The following is a 24,602-nucleotide window of genomic DNA, read 5'->3' on the forward strand; positions in this document are numbered from 1 at the left end:
TCTTCTTCTTCTTCTTCTTCTTCTTCTTCTTCTTCTTCTTCTTCTTCTTCTTCTTCTGATGCTATTGTAAAAGGTGTTGTTTCTCATTTCTCAATGTATTTGTTATTTGTATACAGGAAGACTGTTCATTTTTGAGTGTTAACTTTCCATCCAGCTATTCTACTGAAATTGTTTATTAAATCTAGCAGGTTTTTAGTGGTGATTTTGGGGTCTTCTATGTACAGTATCATGTTACCTTCAAGTAATTTAACTTCTTCTTTTCCTATCATTATTCCTTATATTTCTTTCTCCTAATTGCTCTAGCTAACATTCCCAGGACTGTGTTGAATGAGAGTGGAGACAATGGACATACTTGTCTTGTTCCTAATTTTTTTAAGCAAACATGACAATATTTATTTTTATTTTTATTTATTCATCTATAAAGATTGACTGCAGCAATTTTTGATGGGTAACAGATTAATATTAATTATATTGCTATAAATTTGGTTCAGGCAAAGAACAGGATTCAGGAAAGGAGGCAAACAACAATAAAAATCTCTAAACACTGAATAAAAAGTATTTTTAATAACTTTTAAAACACCTTAACTGAATATTAACTTTCCTGTAGTCTTCCTTAGAGTGGTTTGTAGCCTAAGGTTGGCCTAAGATAACAGGACACAAGGCTCTGGGCATTTTGAAGAGCTACAAAATGAGTTATGATGCCAAGCAGGGAGCAGAAAGCCTAATAAAGTGTCAAATCTCAGGCACATTCTGGGACAGAAGCAGATTGTCCAGTTTTCTTGTGTTCTCTTTTTCACCAATTGACATTTCTCTTTTTGGCTAATCTAGTATAATACAGAATCCCTTCCTGGTCAAATTATTGTTTAGAGGATACCTGGGAGGCATCCATGACTTCTGCTTATACTGAAAAGATGACAAGTTTGTCTCTGACCCGCCTGCTGAGACAGCCTTGATAGTGGGGGCTTGCAGGGTCAGGCCTCTTTAGGCAGACGGAAGACCTGGCGCAGTGTTGCTTACTCATGGGAAACCTGACAACAGCTATCCCTGAGTCCTGGGAGGAAAGATCAATCACTGAAAAAAATCAAGGGAAAAAACACCTTCCCCTCCAAAAACAAAGAAATAAGCGGGGGAAAAAAAAAATCAAAAAATTTAGAATGGCACAAAAGTAATATGCATAAACTTCTTTTTGTTGTTAAACCTAACTATATATTTCCTAAAGTCCAGTTATCATGTTTTGAATTGTATGGAGTAGAGAAGAGACGAATTTCAAGAGTTCACAACTCTGGGTTGAGAGGTTCTGGGTTTGCGCTGAGGGAGCCCCTTTCTGAAAGAGGGTTTAGATGGGCTAAGCTCTATGGTGGCTCCAGTTCCATTGGTCCCTGCAGAGTGAGCCTGGCCCTGTGCACTAGTGTTGCCTGGCACCTGAGATGGAGCACTCTGATACCTGGAACCAGATGAGCACCATGAGCTATTTCTGTAATGACCCACACTGTCCTATCGTCCTTGGATTGCAAGGTCACTGGACTTCTCACCTTGTGGCTTATAACCTTGTCCTCGTCTGTTCCCCGACAGTGCCTCCTGATGAGGCTGGCAGGGCTGTCTGCTGGAGTTTGCTGGGGTTGCAGGAGCTTCTGATACACAATTTCTCTTGTTAGCACCTGTCAGGCTGAAAGCAGAGGCACAGGTGGAAAATGAAACAGCAGAGGCATCACTTGGGCCACTCAAGGACACAGATATAACTGAGTTACACCGGGATCTGGTTGAATAGCTGTTTTTTGGGTGGGACACAGGCCTGGGCTAGGACTGCTTGTTCCTGATTTTAGAGAGAAAATATTCAGTTTTTATCCATCTAGTATGATGTTGGCTATTGGTTTGTCAGAGATGGCTTTTTTCAGATTGAGACAAAGACCCATCTATTTCCCTGGGCAAGGGGGCTCATGCCTGTAATCCCATCACTCAGGAGGCTGAGGCAGGAGGATTGTCATGAGTTTGAGAGCAGCCTGTGCTACATAATGAGTTCAAGGCCTGCCTGGACTATACAGTGAGAACTTGCCTATAAATAAATAAAATTTCTGAAAGTCTCTATAAAAAAATACTATATATTTCAATTTTTTGTAAGGTTTTTATCATGAATGGGTGCTGGACTTTGTCAAAAGTATTTTCTGCATCTATTGAGATGATCATATGATTTTTGTCCTTGGATCTACCAATATGGTATATTACATCTATTGATTTACATACATTGAACCATCCCTGCATTCCTGGAATGAATCCCACTTGATCATGGTATATAATTTTTTTGATGATTTTCTGCATCCTGTTTGCCAGTATTTTATTGAAGTTTTTGCATCTATGTTTCACTAAGGAGATTGGCCTATAAATCTCTCTCTTTGTTGGGCTCTTCTCTGGTTTTGGTATCAGGGTAATAGTGCTTGCTTCCAAGAATGAATTCAGGAGTATTACTTCCTTTTCAACTTCATTAAAGAGTTTGAGAAGTCATGGTTTTAGTTCTTCCCTAAATTCCTTGTAGAATTTGGCAATAAATCCATAGGGTCTGGGCTTTCCTTTGTTGGTAGGTTTTTAATTCTTTGATTTCATTGATTTATATTGGCCTATTTAGGATTTTTCTATCTTCTTGATTGAGCTTTAGTAATTCATATGTATCTAGAAATCTTTCCATTTCTTCCATTGTATTAAAATACAAGTTTTCAGGGATGGCCAGATAGCTCAGTGGACTAAAGTGCCTGCTTCAGCAGAGCGCAGCAGCCAGGGTTCAATCCCCAGCCCACTGTGCCGGCCCCACCCCTGGGGCATACTGAGATGGCGATTGAGACTGGGTGTGCTGGCGCGCACCTGTAATCCCAGAGTTTGGGAGGCTGAAAACAGGAGGATCACTCCAAGTTCAATCTTTATAGTGAGACCCTGTCCACCCTGTAGACCCTGTCCTAAATTCATAAATAAAATAAAATACAAGTTTTCAAAGTAGGTATGGATGATCTTCTGGATTTCTGCAGGGCCCATTGTGATTTTGCCCTTTTCATTCCTAATTGCATGAACTTGAATATTTTCTTTCCTTTGTATATTTTCCTTTGTATATTTTATTTCTTTTGTATATTAACTCTTTCAATTCATGGATTCATTTTATTGGTTTTTTAGCCTCCAATGTGTTAATTTTTGCTCTGATCCTTATAATATCCTCCCTCATAGGAGCTTTTGGTCTAGCCCACTCTTTTTCTAGAAGTTTGAGTTTTAACATTAAGCTGTTTAAAAGTGCTTGCTTTGTTTTTCTGATATGAATATTTACTGCTATAAATTTCTCTGTTAGAACTGCTTTCATTGTGTCCCATAAATTTTGGTATGTTGAATTGTTGTTAGTATTTCACTGGGGATCAAACTCAGGACCTTGTGCTTGCCAGGTAGGTGCTTGTGCTGCTGAGCTACCTCCTTGACCCGAATTTATTCTTTAATTCTATCTGTGACCCACTGGTGGTTCAGGAGGGTGCTTTTTAATTTCCATATATTTGTGAATCTCTTGTGGTTTCTTTTGCCACTGATCTTCAATTTAATTACACTATGGTTTGATAATATACATGGGATAATTTCAATTCCTTTACATTTACTTAAGCATGTTCTGTGAGCTAGTATGTGGTCTGTTTTGGAGAACATCCTGTGTGAAGCTAAGAACAATGTCTATTCTGATGCTGTGAGGTAGAATACTCTATATACATCTACTAAGTCCATTTGTTCAAAAGTTTGTCTCAATTCTACTATTTCATTGTTGATTTTTTTTTCTCTCATTAGTGTGTCTTTTTGTGACCATGGGGTATCAAGATACCCCAGTACAATTGTATTAGTGCTTATTTGGTTTTTCTTTCTTTCTTTTGTCTTTCTTTTTTTCAGAACCAGGGATTGAATTCAGGCCCTTGCCAAGGAAGCGTTTATTCTACTAAGCCATCTCCCCAGCCCTATTCAGTAATAGATTATAAGGAGGCAGCGAGATAGCTCAGTGGACTAAAGCGCCTGCTTAGGCAAGCGCAGGGACCATGGTTCAATCCCTGGCACCACATGCCCTGCCAGCTCTGCGCCTAAGCTGGGCAGAGACGGCCATAGAGTCCGGGAGTAGTTGCACACGCCTGTAATCCCAGTGCTGAGGAGGCTGAAAAACAGAAAGATCACCAGGAGTCTGAGCTGTGTAATGAGACCCTGTAACAACCAAGTACATTAAAATGTAATTATTATAAAATAATAATAATAATAATAATAATAATAGACTTTAGATGCCACTGTGTGCCTTTTACCATCCTTGTCACTTTGAGGACAGTAATGTGCAAAGCAAAGACCCCTGGGTGTGGCATCTACATGACAACGAGAATACGAGACGGATTATATTAACAGTATAGATATGTTTCCTGAACCTAAGCACTATAAAGAGAAAGCAGTGCTTGCATGCAGGATATGATTTGAGTATCATTCTGGTTATAAAAACTCAGACATCTCAGAAACTTCAACTTTAATTATACACTGGCTGTGGACAGTCTGCTGCTCCTGCCGCTTGACCTCAGACGTTAGGTAACCACAGCACTGTGGTCTCTGAAGGGTTTCCAGGTCTCGGCTGTTCCAGCGCTCATGTGAGACTCCACTAGATTCTTCAGCATGAGTTTCCTAATAAGGGCTTTGGCACTATTTTTTAAAACTACCCAAATGGAATGATACATGAGGACAAAAATTCTTGCAGTGTAGAACTGGTAAAAATCTTGCTTCGCAGTTAGAATTAAGTTGAGGAGGAGCTTGCTTAGAGTAACAATGAGGAAAAAAAAAAAAGAAGGAAAGGAAAAAACCACTTGTTGCCTTGGGTTTTTTAAACAATGTTTTGGTGCTGAGAACCGAACCCAGGGCCTCATACTTGCAAGCCAGCTCTACCAGTGAGGACCCCAGAAATACTTAAATGTTTGCTTAATTTATAATAATAGGATGTTTTTTCAAAGAAAATGGCAAAAATCTAAGGGGGGAAAGTAAGCAGTGAAATGTAATATATTATTTAGTTTTTCAATTAAGAAAAGCTAAATACAGTAAATACATTATTTCTTTTGTGTGTGTGTGTGTATATATGTGTGTGTTTTTAGGAAAGGGTCTACAGGATGTTCAGGGTCTCACTACTAGATCAGATTTGTAGTGATCTGCCTGTTTAGTCTCCCAAGAGCTGGGACTATAGGCACGCACCACCACACCCAGTCTCAATCACTGAGTCTCAGTCGCCATCTCAGTGCGCCCCAGGGGCGGGGCCAGCACAGCAGACCCAGGGATTGAATCCCCAGCCCCTGCGCCTGCTTGCAGGTGCTTTAATCGACTGAGCTATTTAGCCGGCCCCATTATTTCTTTTTTTCCCCCACTATTTCTTAATACGTAAACTTATAATACTAACTGGTTAGCTGGGACAAAACTGCACTTTATATTAACAATCTCTTAAGATCTGTTGTTTTCTTCTACCAAGCCCAGAGGTGGAATAGCAGCTCTGCCCTAGGATGTTGTCTGGGCTTCTGCATGCTCCCTGCCCTGTGGCACTGTGCGCTTCCTCCCTGGCGCCTCAGGTGGCTCGTGCTGTCTCTGTATCCAACTGGCAGAAAGGGGGTGCAGAAGATGCCAAAGGATGCACCCTAGGGGTTTTAGGTGGGACTTCTGTTCAGTCCCCTCTGTCTGGAAGTTAGTCCCCAGGCCGTGCCTAGCCCAAGGGAGTCTGAGAAACTTAATTTCTGTTCTCAGAGGCCACATGCCCTACTTAGAAATCCTGCATCCCGGGAGAAAAAGAGGAATAGATAAAGGGAGAAATGTACCAATTCGTAGTAGAGCTCCTGTGGTGTATTGGCCACTGGTGGTCAGCTTGTAACACCCAGCTGAGCTGGACCCCTGTAATGCTGGCTGTGGGAAGCCCACCTTGGGGAGTGTTGCTGGCCTCATAAGAGGCAGAAATGGAGAGGAAGACGTTTAGAAGCTGGTAGAGAGCTGCTGGTTCTCTTGGGCTGTTCTCCTGGAGGGGCTTGGGACCTCATTGTCGCGGATGACGGCTGTGGTCCCTTTCAAGGGAGCTCTGGTTCTGTCTTTGAGCGTTGCTTCCTGGCTCCTGGCACAGATCCTTCATCCTGCTGGCAAAGATTTTCTAGCTTCCACCACTGACTTTTGGGCCTTCCCAGCAAAACTCGTGCAATAGACCTGCATGAGACATTGTTGTGGGCTCTTGGCCTCCAGGTAGACTCGTGGGGGTCATCGTTATGAGCTCTAGGTTTAGTGTGTGGACAGATTTTCTGCACTCTCAGTGCATATGACTCTTTGGGTGACAATTATAAATTATGTATCTAGTATTGTTCCCCTTGCAAGCCCCTATCTACAACAGTTCCCTTTGTAATATTATTTAGAACTTGGGAAATTGAAGTTAAAACTAATTCAGAAGCATAAGTAGGACTCAGGTATAGCCCACTGCAAAGACTGGACTCACTTTTGGGAGACTTTGGGTTTAATCTTTTGACCTGAAAAAAAAAATTAAAATAAGTACACCATGAACAATTGTTTTTAAAAGGAAAAAACTGTTCTTTTGTTCAATATGCCTAGGTTGACCTTTTATCTGGCAATCCTCCTGCCTCGGCTTCCCAAGTACTGGAATGGCAGACATGCGCAACCATGCCTAGTTGTCTTTTATATAACTCTTCCTAAACCCTTTCATTATGGAAAATTTCAAATATAAACAAAAGTGAAGCAAATCATTGAGTAAACCCCAAATATCCATCTCCCAGATTTGAGTTGCCAGTTGAAAGCTAATCTTGTCTCAGCTCTTTTTCCTGGACTTCCAAAAAATTACATGCAATTGTAAGAAACCGCTCAGAGAAGCCTTCTGTACCCCTTAATCTTAATTTCCTGCAGGGGTAGCCTCTTGCAAAAACTCTAGTCCCATATCACAGCTGAAATGTTGCCATGGATACAGTCAAGCTATGTGCATCTCCATCACCACAGGATCTCGCGTGATGTCCTTCTATGGCCACGCTACCTTCCTTTTATAACCTCTGCCACCTACCTATTAGTCTCTTCTCCATTTCCATAACTTTGTCATTTCAAGAACGTTAGGAATTGTGTAATATGCAAGATTTTAGTTTTGGCCCAGCCCAGTTCCCTTTAGTTTCATCCAAGGCGTGTGTATCTGGAATTCATTCTTCAGCTGAGGATGTGGCTCAGTGGTAGAGCACTTACTTGCCTAGCGTGCACTAGACACTGGGTTAGATTGCCAGGATCACAAAAAGCCAAAAAGAAGACGTTTCATTTCCACGTAGCAGCCCATGTTATAGTTCTGTCACATTAAAGTCTCTCGTAAAAGCATAATCACCTAAGGCTTCCCTCTTCCTTCTCTCACTGCTCTCTCCCCCTCTCCTTGCAGCAATGCCAAATGATTACAACACTGTGAGACTGAGAAGTAATTGCTCAAGGCCTTCCCTGGAATGGTACACCTATGCTGAGAAAAAGATGAGAAGACCCAGCTTGCTATTAAAAGACATCCTCAAGTAGGTACCAGCTGTGGGGCCCTAAGATCGTCCCTGGTTAAGTCAGTGGTATAGAATCTCAAGAAAAGCTCACCGAGAGCCCTGCAGTGGCAGGTGCTGGAGAAGTTACTTGGTCAAAGGACCATGTGCAGGCACAGCCCGGAAAGACTGAGCACACAGCGGAAGGATCGTGCGCGGCCTGTCTGCACCAGGATCCCCATGAGAGCAGCTAACAGCTCCGTGCTCCTCCTGCCTCTGTTTAGCAAAAGGGAGCTTTTCCTCTTAGCTATTGTAAGCTAATCACTTCCTTGATAGTTCAGTTGGTAGAGCGGAGGACTGTAGGTGTTATTGTAAGCTAATCTATAAACATGATTGAAGTCTCTAAGGACACTTGAATACCAAGTAAAGGATGATGGATGTTTCACCCAGGTCACCCTCATGTCCTAATAAGGTGTAGAATTAGGAGAGGAACTTATCAGGCTTTTTTTTTTTTTTAATACCAGCCAAACAGTTGAAAGTTCTAAAGATGTCTCAATGTCAAAAATCTTTAGGAAGAAAAGGTAGAAGTACAACCCCAACAACATCTAGTCCCTGACTTCACTTTTCTAATTCAGGAAATATGGAAGGAAAATATCACGATTCGCGAAGGTCTGCAGCCTGCCTGGCATGATATTGGGTGCCAGCCACGTGGCTGCAGATAAGCAGGACCTGGACCCCATCTGCTGGAGGTGCGGACACAGCAGATGCGTGCCAGGGCCCACGAGCGTGGGGCATGGGCCGTGGATGCCGCTTGCTTTTAGCACCTTTTTCTTTAACTTTTCTAGTACATGCACTAAATAGAAAACACCCAAGGCTGAGGAGATGAAAAGGTGCTACTGATTTTTCAAGATGCAAAATTGCTGAGCTATTTAGCACTTAGTAAAAATGTCTTCCTTCCACTTTTCTGGTGTGTGCTTTGGGATGAGGGGGCTGCTGGGACTTGAACCCACGGCCTTCGCACTGAGCCACATTCCCCAACCCGTTTTTAAAAATATGATATAATCTTGCTAAGTTTCCCAGGCCAGACTTAAACTTGCAGCCCTCCTGCCTCAGCCTCCCAGAGTGCTTCGATTATAGGCATGTGTCACCACACGCATATTTCTCTTCTGTTCTTTTTTATTTTTATTTTGTTTTTTGTTTTTTGAAACAAGACCGTAGTTCAGGTTGACCTTGAACTCACTAGGTAGCCAAGGCTGGTCTCAACCTCGCAGCAGTCTTCTGCTTCTGTCTCTTGAGTGCTGGGGTTACAGGGGTGCACCACCATACCCAGATGTCCCTTTCACCCTTAAAGATGACCAGGTTTGTGTATGTATGTGCGTGCGTCTCTTCCCCACTCAGCCAACCCATTTTTATGTGTAAATGCAGCATTCTGTTCACTTAATAGTATGGCATGCTCACTCGCAGAGAGAGATTAAGATAGGTGTCCAGGTTTTTGTGGAGAGTGGTTGAGAATTCAAACATCTTTTTATGGGGGAGTTGGGGTTGAGACAAGGTCCCCCCATGTCATCCAGGCTGTCATCCAGGAGGCTCCTAGCAGCCCTCCCGCCTCAGCCTCCTGAGTGCTAGGATTCCAGGTTGCCCGCCATGCCCAGCCAGAAGTCTGCTCCCACCCACACGCCCTGACATCTCCCATCAAATCTTCAGTATTTAGCATGAGTTATGGGCAGTGCATTGTAGCTGCTTTATTTTTAAAACTGCCCCTTTCTTTAGAAAACATATTATATTCCCCTTACAATTGTTCCTTGTCTTTTTGTTTTCCAAGAACATAGGATACTTTCAGCAGTTGTTCTTAAACTGAGGTTTAAACATTTTTTTAGCCTTTAGTTCCCATCACTGGGGAGCTTAATAAAGATGAGAAGTGCTAGAACCATCACTGTCCTCAGCTGCTTTCTCCAAATCCCCATGTGTACATGTGCATGTGGGTGCTCAATGTGGTATGAATGATCCAATCTTTAAGGACATGGGGAGACAGCTCCAAGGCATAAGCACCGACCTGGCAAGCACAAGGACCTGAGTTCAATCCCTGGCCCTGTGTAGGCCCAGGATCCCTGGGTGCGCTGTGCTCTCTGGAACCAGGTGTGAAGGTGCACGCCTGTAATCCCGGCACTGGGGAGGCTGAGACAGGGGGATCGCTGTGAGTTTGAGACCAGCGTGGGGCTACAAAAGCGAGCACAATCAGGGAGATGGCTCAGTAGAATAAGCACTTACCTGGCAAGCACAAGGCTCTGAGTTCAATCCCCAGTTCCACAAAAAAAAAAAAAAAGACACACAAAAGGGAGCACAAGGTTGGCCTAAAATGCATAGTGAGACCCTGCCTCCAAAAAAAGGGGAGGGGTGGTGGGACATAGCTCAGTAGAATAAGTGCTTGCCTGAAGAGCTCAGGGGCCTGAGTTCAATCCCCAGGTCCACCAAAAAAAAGAGAGAGAGAGAGAGAGAGAGAGAGAGAGAGAGAGAGAGAGAGAGAAAGGACAGGTTTTCTAGATGATCCTTAGGATAATGAGTAGGGCTGTCTCACTTCAGTCAGCCTCATTTCTAGGTGGAATTCTTCAGAAATACTACAAGTAGATTGTCTATTTTGTGTTTTTTTATAAGTAATACTAAAGAAAGCAAACAAAAAAATTTCTAAAGAAGTGAAAACACTGAGATTCTGTAGTTTAAATCTATTGTTTTTCAGTTCAGTAATCTACATTGTAATTTAGAGTTTATTGTGATACCTTTGGAATAAAAGTTGCCAGGAAATGGCACCTTCTCTTTCCCTGAGGTGACCTTAATGATTACACTTGTGTCATGTGGCAGGCAGTTTGGATTTGTTTTCCACTTACTTCACATTTGTCTCCTACTGTCGCATGACTGCATTATTATACCTGATCGATGTTTCTTCCAGATGTATGTTGCTTGTGTTTGGAGTGTGGATCCTTTATATCGTCAAGTTAAATTACACCTCTGAAGAATGTGACATGAAAAAAAAGCACTATGTGGACCCTGACCGCATAAAGGTTAGATGTTCCCTTGATGTGGTTTAAATTAAAACATTTTCAAGCATACACTTCACCTGTAAGATCATCTCTTCGTCTTTAAAAAAAAAAAAAAAACAAAAAAAAACAAAACAAAACAGGGTTGACCTTGAACTCACTTTGTAGCCCGGGCTGGCCTCAAACTCACAGCAATCCTCCTGCCTCAGCCTCCCAAGTGCTGGGATTGTGGGCATGCACCGCCACGCCTGGCTTGTAATATCTCTAATTCATTAACAAGAAAAATTAGTGAAAGTTTGAAACAGAAGGGGAAACACCCTACTTACTGTTAGGACTTCCAGACCCAAAGTGTCCTCCCCAGAACACAAATACCCAAGTCCTCTCTCCCGCAGCACTGTCGGCCCCTCCACCACGGCTTCCACTTGGCCCACACCGGGACACCTGCCAGGGAGTTCATTTGCTCAGACGCTGCTCGTCCTCTTCTTAGGCAATGAAGAAAGTCTCTTCACTGTCATTCCTGGGTTGTGTTTTGAGTCCTAATGACTTCACCTTGGATTTTCAAGACTTTTCTTTCAGCTGACATTCATTTTTCTAAATTGATGGATCCATGAAATGCAAATTTCACTGATAACTTGATTTCATTCAACAACATTCAGCGCAGGTGAAAGAAGAGATGATTTTAAATAAGGTGGTGTATTGGAACGGTGTCCGTCATGGGCAGGTGCTGTGCATACCTGGTCTCTCTTAATCATGGTGGGGACTGGGGACATCCCAGTGCCGGCTCTGTCATACAGACCGTGGCCTGGGAAGTTAAGCTACTTGCTCAGGTCCACACCCCGTTAAATTAACTACCTTAGTTCGCCTGCTTTAGTGCTTGCTGTGTGCTGGGAACTGTCTTAGAAGTGCGCTCTTGATGTTAGGTCACTTGCCCCTCTTGGTTGTCGTGGAGTTACACGGATGTAATCATCTGCAGCTCAGCACTGAGGTCCTGGAGGGCCCGGGGATGAAGAAGTGAAGTAGTGGGGCCGGGGTTCTGGAGGCTGAGCTCCTGATCCATCAGCGTGGAGAAGCCAGAGGCGGAGAGGCGAGAGCGCCAGTGGCTCAGCTGTGAAGCCCACATGTGCCGTGCCGGAACTGCCTGGAGACCCGGTTCTGTGAGATGCAGACAGCGTCGCCTGTGTGTCGGTATTCCTCAGCGCTGGATCCGATCGCATCCGCAGAGCTCTTTTTCTTGTTCAGTTTGTTTCTACTTTAAAGGCCTTGGTGTTTCTGTGGTACAGAGAGGTGTAAACGCAGCAGGGCAGCGCTTAGGCGGCGAGCGCCGGGCTCCTGCTGATGGCAGAGGCCGCCTCCGTGTTCCCTCCAGATGTTTCTCTCTGTTAGCACATTGCCCTCTGTCGGGACTTTCCTCTTCTTCCAGGTTGTCTGCTCTTGAAGCAGCCTCCAAACCCTTTCAGTTCTAAGGCCCCTCACCGCTGCCCTGGATCATGCTTTTAGTCATCCTGTCTCTGGTTTTTGTTCTGCTTGGTTTTGTCTCTCGGGAAAGGCCTAAGCCAGCAGCACTCGGTCTGACTAGCAGATGTGCTGTTAATTCCTCCCTCTGTGTCTTTGCTGCCTTTCCTGTCCCTCTGTTGCAGGCAGCAGAGTTAGACAGAAATATTATAGGCAGTCAGACAGGGCCAGGCCCTCAAGGAGACAAGATGGAAGACAAGGTGACTTTGCAACTTGGAAGAGACAGACACTCCCGTATGGGCCACATCTCAAGACCAAGCCAAAAGAAAGAGGAAACACAGCTACATACTTCCCTAGGGATGGGCACTGGGGACTGATACTCTAAATAGTATCAATCAACTTGAAAGAGCCCAAATGAGTCACTAGCCCAGCCCCCAACAGGAAGAGACCCTGTTCCGTATTCGCTCCGCTTGCTATGTGACTCGCTTTCTCATTTGATACTGGATTTAATCAGTTTTACCTGAGCAATGGTGCTTGTAATCCCATTGATTGGCATAGTTTTGCCCCACCTCATGCCCCCCTAAGTGAGTTCCCATTCTCTCCACCTTAGCCCTGCATGGTTTTACACTATAAAAATCCCTGGAAGAGACAGCTTCCTGGGGAACTACCCGCTCAGGCCCCCCCTCCTGTCCCTCTCTTGGACAGGAGCTTTCTTTTTCTCAATAAATATATTCTGCTCATAACCTCCGTTTGTTCCTAAAATTCATTCTTTGGTTTTAGAGAACACGAACTCGTGCAGGTCAGGTCAGGAGATAGTTTTTCCCTATGTCATTTGGAGGTTCCCTATATGGTTTGGAGGTCACCCGCCCTAGACCAGTTTTTCATCCCTGTATCACCTCCACCATCTTCCTTTCCTGCGCTTTCATTGAGCGTGCTGCTGACCATCCAACCAAGTGCAGAGTAAGTGCCCTAGAGTCTGTGTTAACGTAACGGACTTGGGGCTCTCTTGTGCAAGGGCTGAGCACCAGTTTCACAAGCACAGGATGGAAGTGTGTTTTCTCAATGCCCTTCCTAGATGAAATCCACAGGGCAGTTTTTTTTTAAAATATTTGTTTATTTTTATTTATTACATTTATTTATTGTGTGTGTGTGTGTGGCCAGCTCAGCCCACCAGGGGGCGGGTCTGGCTGGCATGTGGTGCTGGGGATCGAACCACGGTCCCTGTGCTTTGCCAAGCTTGTTTCAAGTAGGTGCTTTAGACCACTGAGCCATCTCTCCAGCCCCTCACAGGGCAGTTTTAGAGACCTGGCTGCCTGCAACCATCTTTTCCTCTAAGCTGCCTTAATAGACTGCTTGTCCCTGCCGTGGTCAGGCAAGGGCTGTGGGTGTGATGGCCATTACTCTTAAGGTTCTCTGAAAGAATCCTGGTGACATCTGAGAAGGATCAGAGAAGAGACTCCAGACCACATCCCTGAGCACCACTGGCGGGATAGAAACTTTTCTGTGGCCTAAAGGAGAGCAGACGTGGCCAGGGCACATGGTGACAGTGTTACCACGCTAGCCAAGTAGAGTGGCGCACACCTGTAACTCCAGCACTGGGAGGCTGAGGCAGGAGCACTGCTGCTCATTAGAAGCCCCCCTGCGCTGTGTTGTGAGTTCAAGGCCAGCTGAACTATATAACAAGATTCTGTCTTTAAAAAAAAAAAAAAAAAATGCTAACGATCTGGATGCCTGGTTTATAGAAGGATGGGACCTGTCTGGGTGGCTTTAATAAGGAGATGTGGATTGGAATAGTGGCCACGTTCAAGGGAGAGAGATTTGACGATCTGTGCTTTGCAGCTCTCTGTCACTTTCCAGCCTCCCTCTGGTGTTACAATTTATGTGAGCATCTCTTTACCAGCCTGCTGTGTTGCTTTCCTCCTTAAAATTCTGCTGTCTTCTCTTTAACTCCAAGAGCACAGCTGGGCTCCTTGTCTGACCCATAAGACTTCTTGGCTCCTACCCTTCTCTCCTGCCTGCCCTGGCCACCTGCACTGTGCCAGCGCTGCCTGTCTGTTGACATAGAATTCACACATCATAGAATTCACTATTCAAAGCATATGGTGCGGTTGTTTTAGGTTATTTACAGAACTGGGCAGCCATCACCTTGAGCTAAGCTTTGAGCACTTGCATCACTCCAAAAAGGAAATCTATTTCCATCAGCAGTTGTGTCCTATTCAAATCACTCCCCATCCCCAGCAAGTCCTAGGCAACCACCAATCTCTTCTTTCTGTGGATTTGCCTGTTCTAGATATTTCATATGAAAGTAGTCATACAGTGTGTGTGCCTTCTGTCCCTGGCTTGTTTGCCTTGGCATAGTGCTTTCAGGGCTTACCCATGATGTCGTATGTGTTAGCGCTTAATTCCTTTTTATTTCTGGATAGCGTCCCACCGTTTGCATGGACCATGTGTCATCACTGATAGACATTAGGTTTATTTCCACTTTTGGTTATTTGGAATAATATTGCTTTGAACATATGTATAAGTATTTGTTTGAGTGCCTATTTTCAGTGTTTTTAGGTATAGGCCAATGAGTATAATTCCTGGGTCTTATAGTAATTTATGTTTAATTTCTTGAGAAAATTCTAATGTGTTTTCTAAAATAGTTAATAAGGTTTTATGTTCCTGCAAGCAAGTATTTCAGTGTTTCCTCAACACTTACTACAATCAGGCTAGAAAGTGCACAGAGGTAGCTCCTTGGGTTTTGGTTCAGACAGAGAAGATCCTTTGGCCATTTTCCCCTGAATTATTTCTCTTTTTATTACTGACTCATAAACATTTTTTATGTGTTCTGGATAGTAGTCCCATGCATCAGGTATGTGATTTACAAGTAATTTTACTATTCTCTGGATTTTTTTTTTTTTTTACTTTTTAATGGTATCATTTTCAGCACAAGAGTATAATTTTGATGAAATCCAACCTGTTTTTTTTTTCTTTTGTCACTTGTGCTTTTAGAGTTATAGCTAAGAAATCATTGTCTAAACTATTTTCTTCTAAGATTCCTACAATTTTATCTCATACATTTATGTCTTTGATCCATTTTATGTTTATTTTTATTTATGGTGTGAGGTTGGAGTTTGGCTTTATCTATTTGCATGTGCTCTCCAGCTGTCTAGCACCTTTTGTTAAAAAGACTTCCTTCGTGTTGCTGTTTTGTTTCCTCTCTGCCTGAAACTGCTTCCTGCCCTTTGCCTCTGTTACCCATCTTTTAAACCAAATTTAGCTCAGGATTTACCTCCTCTAAGACGCCTTCCCTGATCATATGGTGTGGATTTTAGAAACCTTTACAAAACTTAATTCTAACTTCTGTCATGTTTTAACTGGTTTTCCTTTCTATCCATCTTCCTAGCAGGATCTTGGGAGAGAGGAGTAGGTGCTAAAATTTTACACAAGTTAGTATGTACTTCTGAATATTAAGTTCTAGAGGGGAGGGAAGGTAACGATTTTAAACACGGTTAAGCTCTCATTATCTTTGAGTTATCCACAGTAAGCAGGAAACCCTTTGGGTACAGTCAGTAATATATGTATCCTTTTGAGGTGTGGGACTGATACTTCTGTTCAACTCTAAACTCTAAACAGCTGAAATATAAAGCTTTCCCTTCCCCTTCATCCAAAAGGATGGAATGTAAGTCATGCCTTTTAGACTGATGGGGCCAGTAAACTAAGTTCACAGCTGGACCAATAACAGCCCTTCACAGATTAGCTTCAATGAGGACTCCTGGCCAATCACTGACTAGAGGGATGGGAATGTCCAGTGGGTGAGGTCAGCCTCCCAGATTCCATTTCCTACCTAGAGAAGGGACATAGAACTGAACCAAGCTGAGCAGCCCTAGAACCTGGGTCCACCACAATGAACCAACCCAGCCCTGAAGGATTTCTAAAAGGTTCACTTCCTAAACCTAATACATGAAAGCCTCCATAACCATGGTGGCACCAGAGGTGTCTTTTAGTCTATAACTTTAGACATTTTTTAAGTAGCTTTTTAATTCTTTCACCCTAGTTCTTCAGGATTGAACCTAGGGATGATTTATTACTGAACTACATCTGCGGTTCTTTTTAATTTTTTTTTTTTTTTAAATTTTGAAAGAGTCTTGCAAAGTGCCAAGGTAGAACTCAGATTTGGGAGTCTTCTGCCCGAGCCTCCCTGAATCCTGGGATTCCAGGCATGAGTTATCACGCTCAACTACTTTGTAACATTTTTGACCTTGTCAGAATGCTGCACTTTTCAGAGAGTCTTAACAGTGTTTCACTTCTTTCTGATGTATGCAAGATAATAGAAATGGCTGGAGCTACCTATCATCATCAGATACCAAGGTGCATACCTATGACCTTAGCTCCTCAGGAGACTGAGGCAGGAGGACTGCAAGTTCAAGTCCAGCCTGGGGAACTTAGCAAGATCCTGTCTCAGAATCAAATGAAAAGGGTTGGGAATATGCCTCTTACGGGTTCTGTGTCCACCTTTTAAAAAAAGGGAAGAATTACCTGCTGCTATTTAGAGCAGGGGACACCGCAGAGACTAAAAGTGGGAAAAGGCTGGATTATGGAAGGAAAGCCTTGAAGTCCACACTAAAAGACTCTTTAGTGTGGCCCTGCTGTCTCCACCGGCTGAGAGATGGAGTTTGGTACAAGCTCCCCACAAAGAAAGCCCTGACTGTTGGCCGCCAGCAGCACATGGGCCCATTGGAATGATCCTGTGTGGATACTGGTGGAAGAAGGTCTCCCAGCCAAAAGGGTGGGCCTGGTTAGCATCCCAGGTTAGTCTGCATCTTGCAGTGGGACTGGCCCCTGCCAGCCCTGGTGGGAGGGACCCTAGCACAGGAGAAGAGCAGCTTCAAAAGTTGTGGGGTTTGTGTTTTCTGTTTTAAAAGGTCCCTTAAAGTGTCGGTTGTTAACAGACCAACAGCAGTCTTTGAAGGGACACCTGGGCACATCTGAGGTGTGGGCTCAGTGGTGGCAGCCGTGTGAGCTTGGCCTGCTCTGCTCTCAGAGATGGAAAGCCCACTGAGGGGACAGCAGTCTGTGCCACCTGACTAACTCCGGCCCAGTTCCCTAGCTCCTCCGCATAGTTTTCTCTTAGATCCGCAGACCTCCCGACTGTGTTCACAGCAAGTGAGATGCTTCCAGCTGAGCAAGCCAGTAAGGGAGGCTCCAGCGCCCACCTCGGTCTCTTCTGTCCTGGTGCCACCTCCTCTATTCCCCAGACCACCCTAGAATGTCCCCAGGGGGAGAGGTAATGACCCTTCCCCAGGGTCCAGCGCTTTGCCGAAGCCAGCACTGCTAGTTAAGTAGATCTAGAGCTGGTACCATTTTACCTCTGATGCCATTTTCTTACCAACCAAGGGTAGTAACATCGTGCCCCCATAGCGCTTACTCCTCTGAAATATGTGAGAGGCAGCCTACTCCAGGGTCACGCCACCACCACCTCAGCCTCAGCCTCAGCACTGCGTGGAAAACTTCCAGTCCCCCACATTTATCCCCTCTGTTGTCAGGCCTCCATGTGACCCAGCACCAGCAACTGCTGACTGCCTCGCTGAGGTTTTACTGTAGAATTCTTTCCATGACTTCATTTAAATTTTATCTGCTTTTCACTGCGTTAAAATGATAGGTAACTTAAATGTGAATGAACTCAGAAAAACTTAGCCCTCTCCTGTGCCAAGCACTGGGCAAAATGCTTGGGGCATTAGGGCAAACCCAGGAGGAGGAGACCAGTACACATGTTGACAGAAGTAGAATTGGAAATCAAACTTCACAAGGTAACCAGAGCCCCGAGGCCACATGCGCTGTGACGGAGCTGGGCCTGCCCACATTTAGTGACACCAGACCCAAAAGTCTCCTTGCACGCAAGCGCTCTGCCCACTCCTGAATTTGTTATATTTTTATTTACTTTGCAGTGCCAGGGATTGAACCCGGGGCCTCACATACACCAGGTAGTGCCCTACCACTGAGCCAGCTTCCCAGCCTGTGTCCTGAATTTAAAAACAAATAGATAAATAATAGAACGTGGTCTCTTACTTCAAAGAATTATGCCACACCGCTATATTTTTGAGAAGGGTGATTCTTAAAATTATAGAGTGAAAATGAAAAGGGAGATTTTGCTAAGGGAAATGACTTGGGCTTTTTCATTTCACATCAATTTCACAGTGTGGTTTTCCGTGGCAAATTGCCACACCATTGACAATTGGAACTGCCAGACATCTATTTATTCCTTAATTGTTGGCAGCCTGCAAGCTCAGCCTGGAAGAGGCTTCTGTTAAGAACCCTTTCTTTGTATTCCTGGATTTGAGACAATGCGGTGGCTTGCGAGAGTCACCATTTCCTGTGTCCTGGGCCCTGGGCTGGCACATCCCAGGCCAACTTCCCTCAACTGCTTCAGCTCCCACTGTGGCCCCTTGTGACCAGAGAAGGGACATCACACTGCTTCCTGTCCCTACCCCAGGGTCACAGCACCATGGCATGAGCCTCAGCACAGCTTGGGGACCTTTCAGTCACCCAAGTTTGCTCCCTTGAGCCCCTTTGTGGTCAGGCTTCAACCTGACCCCAGCCCCAGGCAGCTGCCCTGACTCTTAATGCTTTCCAAGGCTTTGTTGTTTAAATTTTGTCTTTTAAGTGGGTATGGGGGGGTCCTTCTTGGGGAGCTTTGCCTCCCAGGGGAGCAGTGAAGAGAGCACGGGCCAAGAAAGATTCCAGCTAGCAGAAAGTGTCCGGGAGGCTTTCTCCCAGCTCCTTGCACCTCCTGAAGTGAGCTAGAACGAGAGGAGAAAAGACTTCCACCTTTCTGGGTGACATTTAGAGCTCTGTTCCCTCAGGTTTCATATCCGGCCTCAGCTGTGGGTTGGGCACCAGAGGGGTTACCGCAGAGGATGACTTCAGAGCCTGTGTCCAGCTCACAGTCTAGAAAATTAAATTTGAAGCTTGAAATCCAGCTCTTTGCCAGGACAGAAGTGGAATGAAATTTCACTCCTTTCCAACGCGACTTCTAAAGGGAAGCTTTGACCAGCCTGGTGCTGTGCACACATCTCCGGCTGCTCCTGCCCTCCTTCAGGACAGCAGGCTGCTCTGGGTTCCAGCTGGCACTTTTCTTTTTTTTTTTTTTTTCAAGCTATGGCAGGTTTTATTCATGAAAACTTCTGCTTGGTTTATTTTTCACTGGTCTGTTCTGGCATGCTTCTAATGATATCAGAATCACCTGGATCAATGATTGCCAGTGTGCATACACACTCTGTAGTATTTTCCACATGCTGTGCCCAGTTCGATATTATTGCCGCTGTAGTGGTGGACACCCGTTTTGGCTAACATAGCATAGTACTCTACTTCAGATTTCCTCAAGGCTGGGCAGTTGTTGGCAAGGATGACCACTTTCGCTTTGCCATGGCTGATCATCTTCAGCGTCTGCTTGTACCTCAGCACGTATTTTCCACTTTTCATAACAAGTTGGAGCCTAGAGGTGATGGACTCCAGAGATTTTTTCGTCTTTTTTGCGGCCACCATCTTCCTGTCTTAGGTGCGGACGGCCCTCAACCAGGAGCAGCCCCCAGCTGGCACTTTTCACACATTCCTTTCTATCTGAGGAGCCCTGTAGAACCTGGCATTTGGGATGCCATTCTAGAGGGAAGTGGGCTCTTTGCTCTTTAAAACTTGCTGTTCGTGACCTCCGGGCCTGGAGCCTGAACACATGGAGTCTGGGTGGCCCTTCCATTTCCCCGCCTCTGCTCACCAGCTGGCCACAGGGCCATGCGTCACCTGCTTGGCTGAGCCTTCCACCTATGTGGGGTTGTGACAGTGTCTTTGCTTGGGTCTCTGATTCTTTACCATGATGCTATTCCACGTGCAGCTGCTCCCAGTAGTGGCCTCCTCTGGGAAAGAGCTTGTTTCAGGGCCTACAGAGACAGTCACCAGGCTGGTGAATGTCAGTTCGGTTCTCCTCTATGATGCCACCTCGAGCCCACAGAGTGACGATGCTGGTGGCCATCTTGTGAGGTGCCACAGGGGTTCACAGAGGAACTGGGACAGTGAATCTGTATAGGTCTGCAGCGTATCTCTGGGGCTGCGAGAATACGGGCAACCTTTCAGTCGGGGCCCAATCCTCAAGATGCAGACAGCGTGCTCTTCCCAAGCACTTAATTTTATGAAGCTGTTTGTTAAGTATTTCTGCTATAATAAGGTAAATATGTTCCTAAAAAGAATCAGGCAATAAAAATAATAAGACTGGCAGGCCATGGTGGCAATCTGGAGGCTCAGGCAATTTATGACTCAGTGAACTCCTTTCTCAAAAAATAAATAAGTTTTTTTTAAAAAAGACTGCTGCAGCTCAATGCAGACACCCTGGGAATCAGCCCTCAGTACAGGAAAAAAAAAAAAAAAATCAAGGCTGGGAGAAAAAACGGTACATTTCAAACTCTTGTAAGAGTCCTCATCATATGTTACTGATGGAATTCAAAACATCTCATAGGTCCCTAGAAATAAGTACTTTGGGGCATACAGCGCTTTGCAGCACACACACCCCTTCAGCACATGAACACATGCACGGGAGGCCTCCCAGCAGGAGGAGGGGTGCGTGGCTGGAGGCAGATGGGAAGCACACAGCTCAGGGAGCACCACCCGCTGAGCAGCGGGATCTGCTGGCCCAGCCAGAGCCCAGGGGAGGTGGGCAGGCAGACAGGGCTTTGCAGCCAGTTCTGAGCTTATGCTCTCAGCCTGACAGTCTGCAGCTGGCCTTGCTGACACAAACCACTGACCTCCTGGGGACATGCATTTGGAACCAGGCAGCATCTCCATTAACTGGGTGTTGCTCCCTGGTCGGACTAGAGGTAATCTGCCTTTCAGATTGAAGCTCCTCTTATTCCAGTTAACAAAGTAGCCCATTTCCTGGGCTGCTAGGTAGGGATCTGAAGAATGAAGCCCTTCTTTTTAAAAAACTGTAGTAAAAAAAAAATAGACATAACTTAAATTTTTACCCTCTTGATCATTGACATGTACTGCTCAGTGTTAAGTGTATTCACGGTGTTGTGAAACAAATCTCTGAAACTTTCTAATCTTGCAAAACCAAAACTCTGTACCCATTAAAAAAACACCTCCCTCCCACTCTTAGTCACTGGGAACCGCCATTCTAGTTTCTGTTTTTATGAGTTTGAGATACATTAGGGACCTCACATAAGTGAAATCGCGTGCTGCTTCTCTTTGTGACTGATTTATTTCACTTGGCATATTGTATTTAGACATCAGTTAGTTTGGGTTAGAAACTTATAAACATGAAATCTAAAACACTTCAAAGAATATCTTTACCCCCCAATTTGTTCATACACTCTCAGGCCAGAAGTAGGAAGTGGAAGTCCTGGCTGCTGTGCTTGTGCAATGAAATAAAAACCTTGTGGAATTTATCTCCCTGCCCCATGATGCTCCCTGTGGTTTTTTCCTTCATGTCCTTGAACATAAATTAATTCTAAAAGGCCAGCGGTGTGTGTTAAAGATAACAGCACAGGCGCTGCCTCCGACATCATCGAATGTCAGCTGCAAAATTCTGGAGAGATTTAAAAACTTAGACCGGTGTGATTCCTTTCCAGAGAGCCCAGAGGTACGTTCAGCAAGTCCTGCAGAAGGAATGTCGGCCCAGATTCGTGAAGAAGGAGATGGCGCTGCTGTTTGAGCGCAGGTACAGCGTAGACTTGGCGCCCTTCGTGGAGCAGGGCTCCAGCGGCAGTGCGGCCAGAGAGAACTACGATCCTCCCTTCGGATTCCGCACTTTCTCCAGTGAAGTGCAGTCCCTCCTGGAAATACTGCCCGAACACGACTTCCCTGAACACTTGAAAGCCAAGAGCTGCCGGCGCTGCGTGGTGATCGGAAGCGGGGGAGTTCTGTACGGACTAGAGCTGGGCCATGCCTTGAACCAGTTTGACATTGTGATAAGGTACTTTGCTTTCAAACCCAGCTTTGTCCTCCAGAATCCAGCCCAGTGCTCTGGGTTCCTGCAGATGCAGAAGGGGGCCCAGAAGGGCTTGGGGCCTCTGCCCTCGAGATACCCACTATTTAAGGAGTTCAAACAAAAACACAAAGTGACCCATCACTCCAAACTCTGCTTAAATTTGAGGAGTGGACTGCAGTTGGTGGCAAAGGCTTTTAAGCTTGGAAGTTTGGAAGGATGGGTAGAAGTGGGTAAGCCAGCAGAGGGAGGGGTGAGTGGGGGAGCCAGAGGGGAGATGTGGGGGGCACCCGGCTTCAGGGCTGGGTTGGGGCTGGTAGGCCCTAGAAGGCAGCACTGGCTGGGACAAAAAGCCTACAGGGATCTGGGGCTCACCAATGGGATGCACAGGCATACTAGATTCTTTTTATTTAGTTGTTTAATCATTGTCTTTTAGGCTGAAAGAGTAGCTCTGTGGTAGAGCATTTGCCTGACATGTGTGAGGCCTCACATTCCATCCCAGCAGTCAAAAAAAAAGTTATTCCAGTAACAAAAATAAAATAAATGTATCCATTATTAAAGATCAGAAAAATGTAAGGCAGAAAATAAAAATCATTCAACTCAAATTACCACAACCCCTGCTAATTTGCTGGTTCTCAACTTTTATTCTATGTGTGTACCTCTGATTGCATTTGTGGTTTTGTAAGGTATTTTTTTAACCTTAGTGTTATGAATAGTTTCTGAAATCATTAAACATATTTAGTATTTGTTTCCATGAGAGTGTTATAGATGGTTAGTGATTCTGCAGCAGGACATTGGGAATGCTTTCATTTTTCTTTGTTGTGAAATGCTTGGCATATTCCTTTTTCTTTTTTTATTTGCTTTGCACATTCTTACCTGTATGTATGCCTCTGATTACTTCCCTGGAGAAATTCTTTAAAATACATTCTTGACCAGGGATGGTGCACACCTGTAACTCCAGCAGTCATGAGGCTGAGGCAGGAGGATCACTCCAAGTTCCAGGCCAGCCTAGGCTACAAAGTGAGTTCAAGGCAGCCTGAACTGCATAGTGAAACCTTGTTTGATGAAAGACTATATATATATATATATATATATATATATATATATATTTTTTTTTTAATTTGTCTTGAAGATGAGTGGGGTTTTTGGGGGGCTCTTGATAACCCTGCAGTAGATTACCTGTCTCCATCTTAGGGATGAGAGTTGGGCTCTTTAGTCAGCTCAGAACCCAGGGTGTTTAATGTATTTAGAGTTCCTCATGTTGCAGGGTTTAAGAAATCTGACCCAACCAGGTCATATGACTTCTTCTGTACTGTCAAACTTCACTGTAATAAAATGAGGGAGAAAAATAGAGAACCCAGGGTGTGAAGTGTGTGGGCCTGAGGCAACACCAAAAGTGAAGTAATGGCTGAGGCCCGAAGTGCATTGGAAAAGGAAGTGACAGGACACTTTCTAATGGCCTGACAACTAGTGTCAGCAGATACCAGGGTCCCTAGTTTGGGGGTCCAAGGCAAGTATGGATTTGCTGTCAAAAATAGAGAATAGAGAAATGTCTCTGGGTAGAGGAAGAAGATGACAAGATCCATTTTGAATATTTTGAGTCTAAAAGTGTTGATATCTTCCCATAGGCCTTTGTGATTTGGGACAGATTCCCGACTGCCCTGCGCCTTTGCTTCCTCATCTATAAGATAAATGGAAGGAAGAGCAGCACACAGCACCGCACTTAGGGTCTTTTGGAGACAGTATGCTTTTAACAGCTGTAAAGCACTCAGAAGGGGACAGGATTTCTGGGAGTCTCTGCTATGCCTGCAGCTATTCCTGAAGAAAGTGCAGGCCACTGAGGGCTCAGCGGAAGGAGTGGGAGTACAAGGTGTGTTGAGGAGAGAACCAGGCATTAGCAGGGGCCAAGCAGTAGGCCACAGAGGGAGTGGATTGCAGGGTCTGTGTGGGTTCAGACTGTGGGATCAGGGTGGGGAGGGATGGGTAATGGTCTTGGAGGCTGCCTTTCATGGTGTTGCTGGGTTACCTGGAGTGTAAGGTGCTTTCTCATCTGTGGGAATAGCCCAGTGAGGCATGTGGGCCTGGGGCAACACAAAAAGTGAAGTGATGGCTGAGGACCAAGGTACTTTGGAAAAGAAAGTGACGGGACTTTCTTATGGCCTAACAACTAGTGTCACCAGACACCAGGGTCCCTAGTTTGGGGGTCCAAGGCAAGTGGACCCCAGTGTCCACTTGGTAGCCAGTGTCACAGACAAAGGCAAAGGACCAGCCAGGCCAGGTGGATGGAAAAGAAAGGTTATGCACAAATATAATACAGAGGAAGAAACGGGCCTTGCTAAGATTTAGAAGAGTCCAGCTGCACAAGTGGTGCTGCTTTTGGAAGAACTCAAGATTTCCTTAAAGCTACCACTGTGGTAAAGTGTTTGCTGCTACACTCCGAGTCTTTGCCTAAAGTGGAGCCACACACCTGGGGCCCGGAACCCCCCTCAGTCCCACCCCAGAGCACGGCAGTGTGCATCTGCCTGGCTGTGGTTTCAGGGGGCTCCTCCCCATTACCTTTTTTTAAAAAAAAAAAATTTATTTATTTATTTCTGTGTGTGGCCAGCTCAGCCCACCAGGGGGCGGGGCTGGCTGGCATGTGGTGCTGGGGGATTGAACTGC

At 45.0% G+C, this 24,602-nt stretch overlaps 1 protein-coding gene and 1 pseudogene across 5 annotated transcripts in view; one reads left to right on the top strand and one right to left on the bottom strand.

Annotated features, from left to right (window-relative positions):
• St3gal5 (ST3 beta-galactoside alpha-2,3-sialyltransferase 5) overlaps positions 1-24,602 on the top strand; it is a 51,637-nt gene that overhangs the window by 21,329 nt on the left and 5,706 nt on the right. For all 5 annotated transcript variants that reach the window (XM_023702935.1, XM_023702936.1, XM_023702939.1 and 2 more), the window contains exons 2-4: positions 7,421-7,544; positions 10,447-10,558; positions 21,586-21,929. In XM_023702935.1, coding sequence (XP_023558703.1) covers positions 7,421-7,544; positions 10,447-10,558; positions 21,586-21,929 — 580 coding nt within the window. The remainder of the gene's footprint in view (positions 1-7,420; positions 7,545-10,446; positions 10,559-21,585; positions 21,930-24,602) is intronic.
• On the bottom strand, positions 19,162-19,549 carry LOC105743745 (annotated as a pseudogene).

This window comes from Octodon degus, unplaced genomic scaffold, assembly GCF_000260255.1.
Source record: "Octodon degus isolate 3935 unplaced genomic scaffold, OctDeg1.0 scaffold00162, whole genome shotgun sequence".
Taxonomy (NCBI): domain Eukaryota; kingdom Metazoa; phylum Chordata; class Mammalia; order Rodentia; family Octodontidae; genus Octodon; species Octodon degus.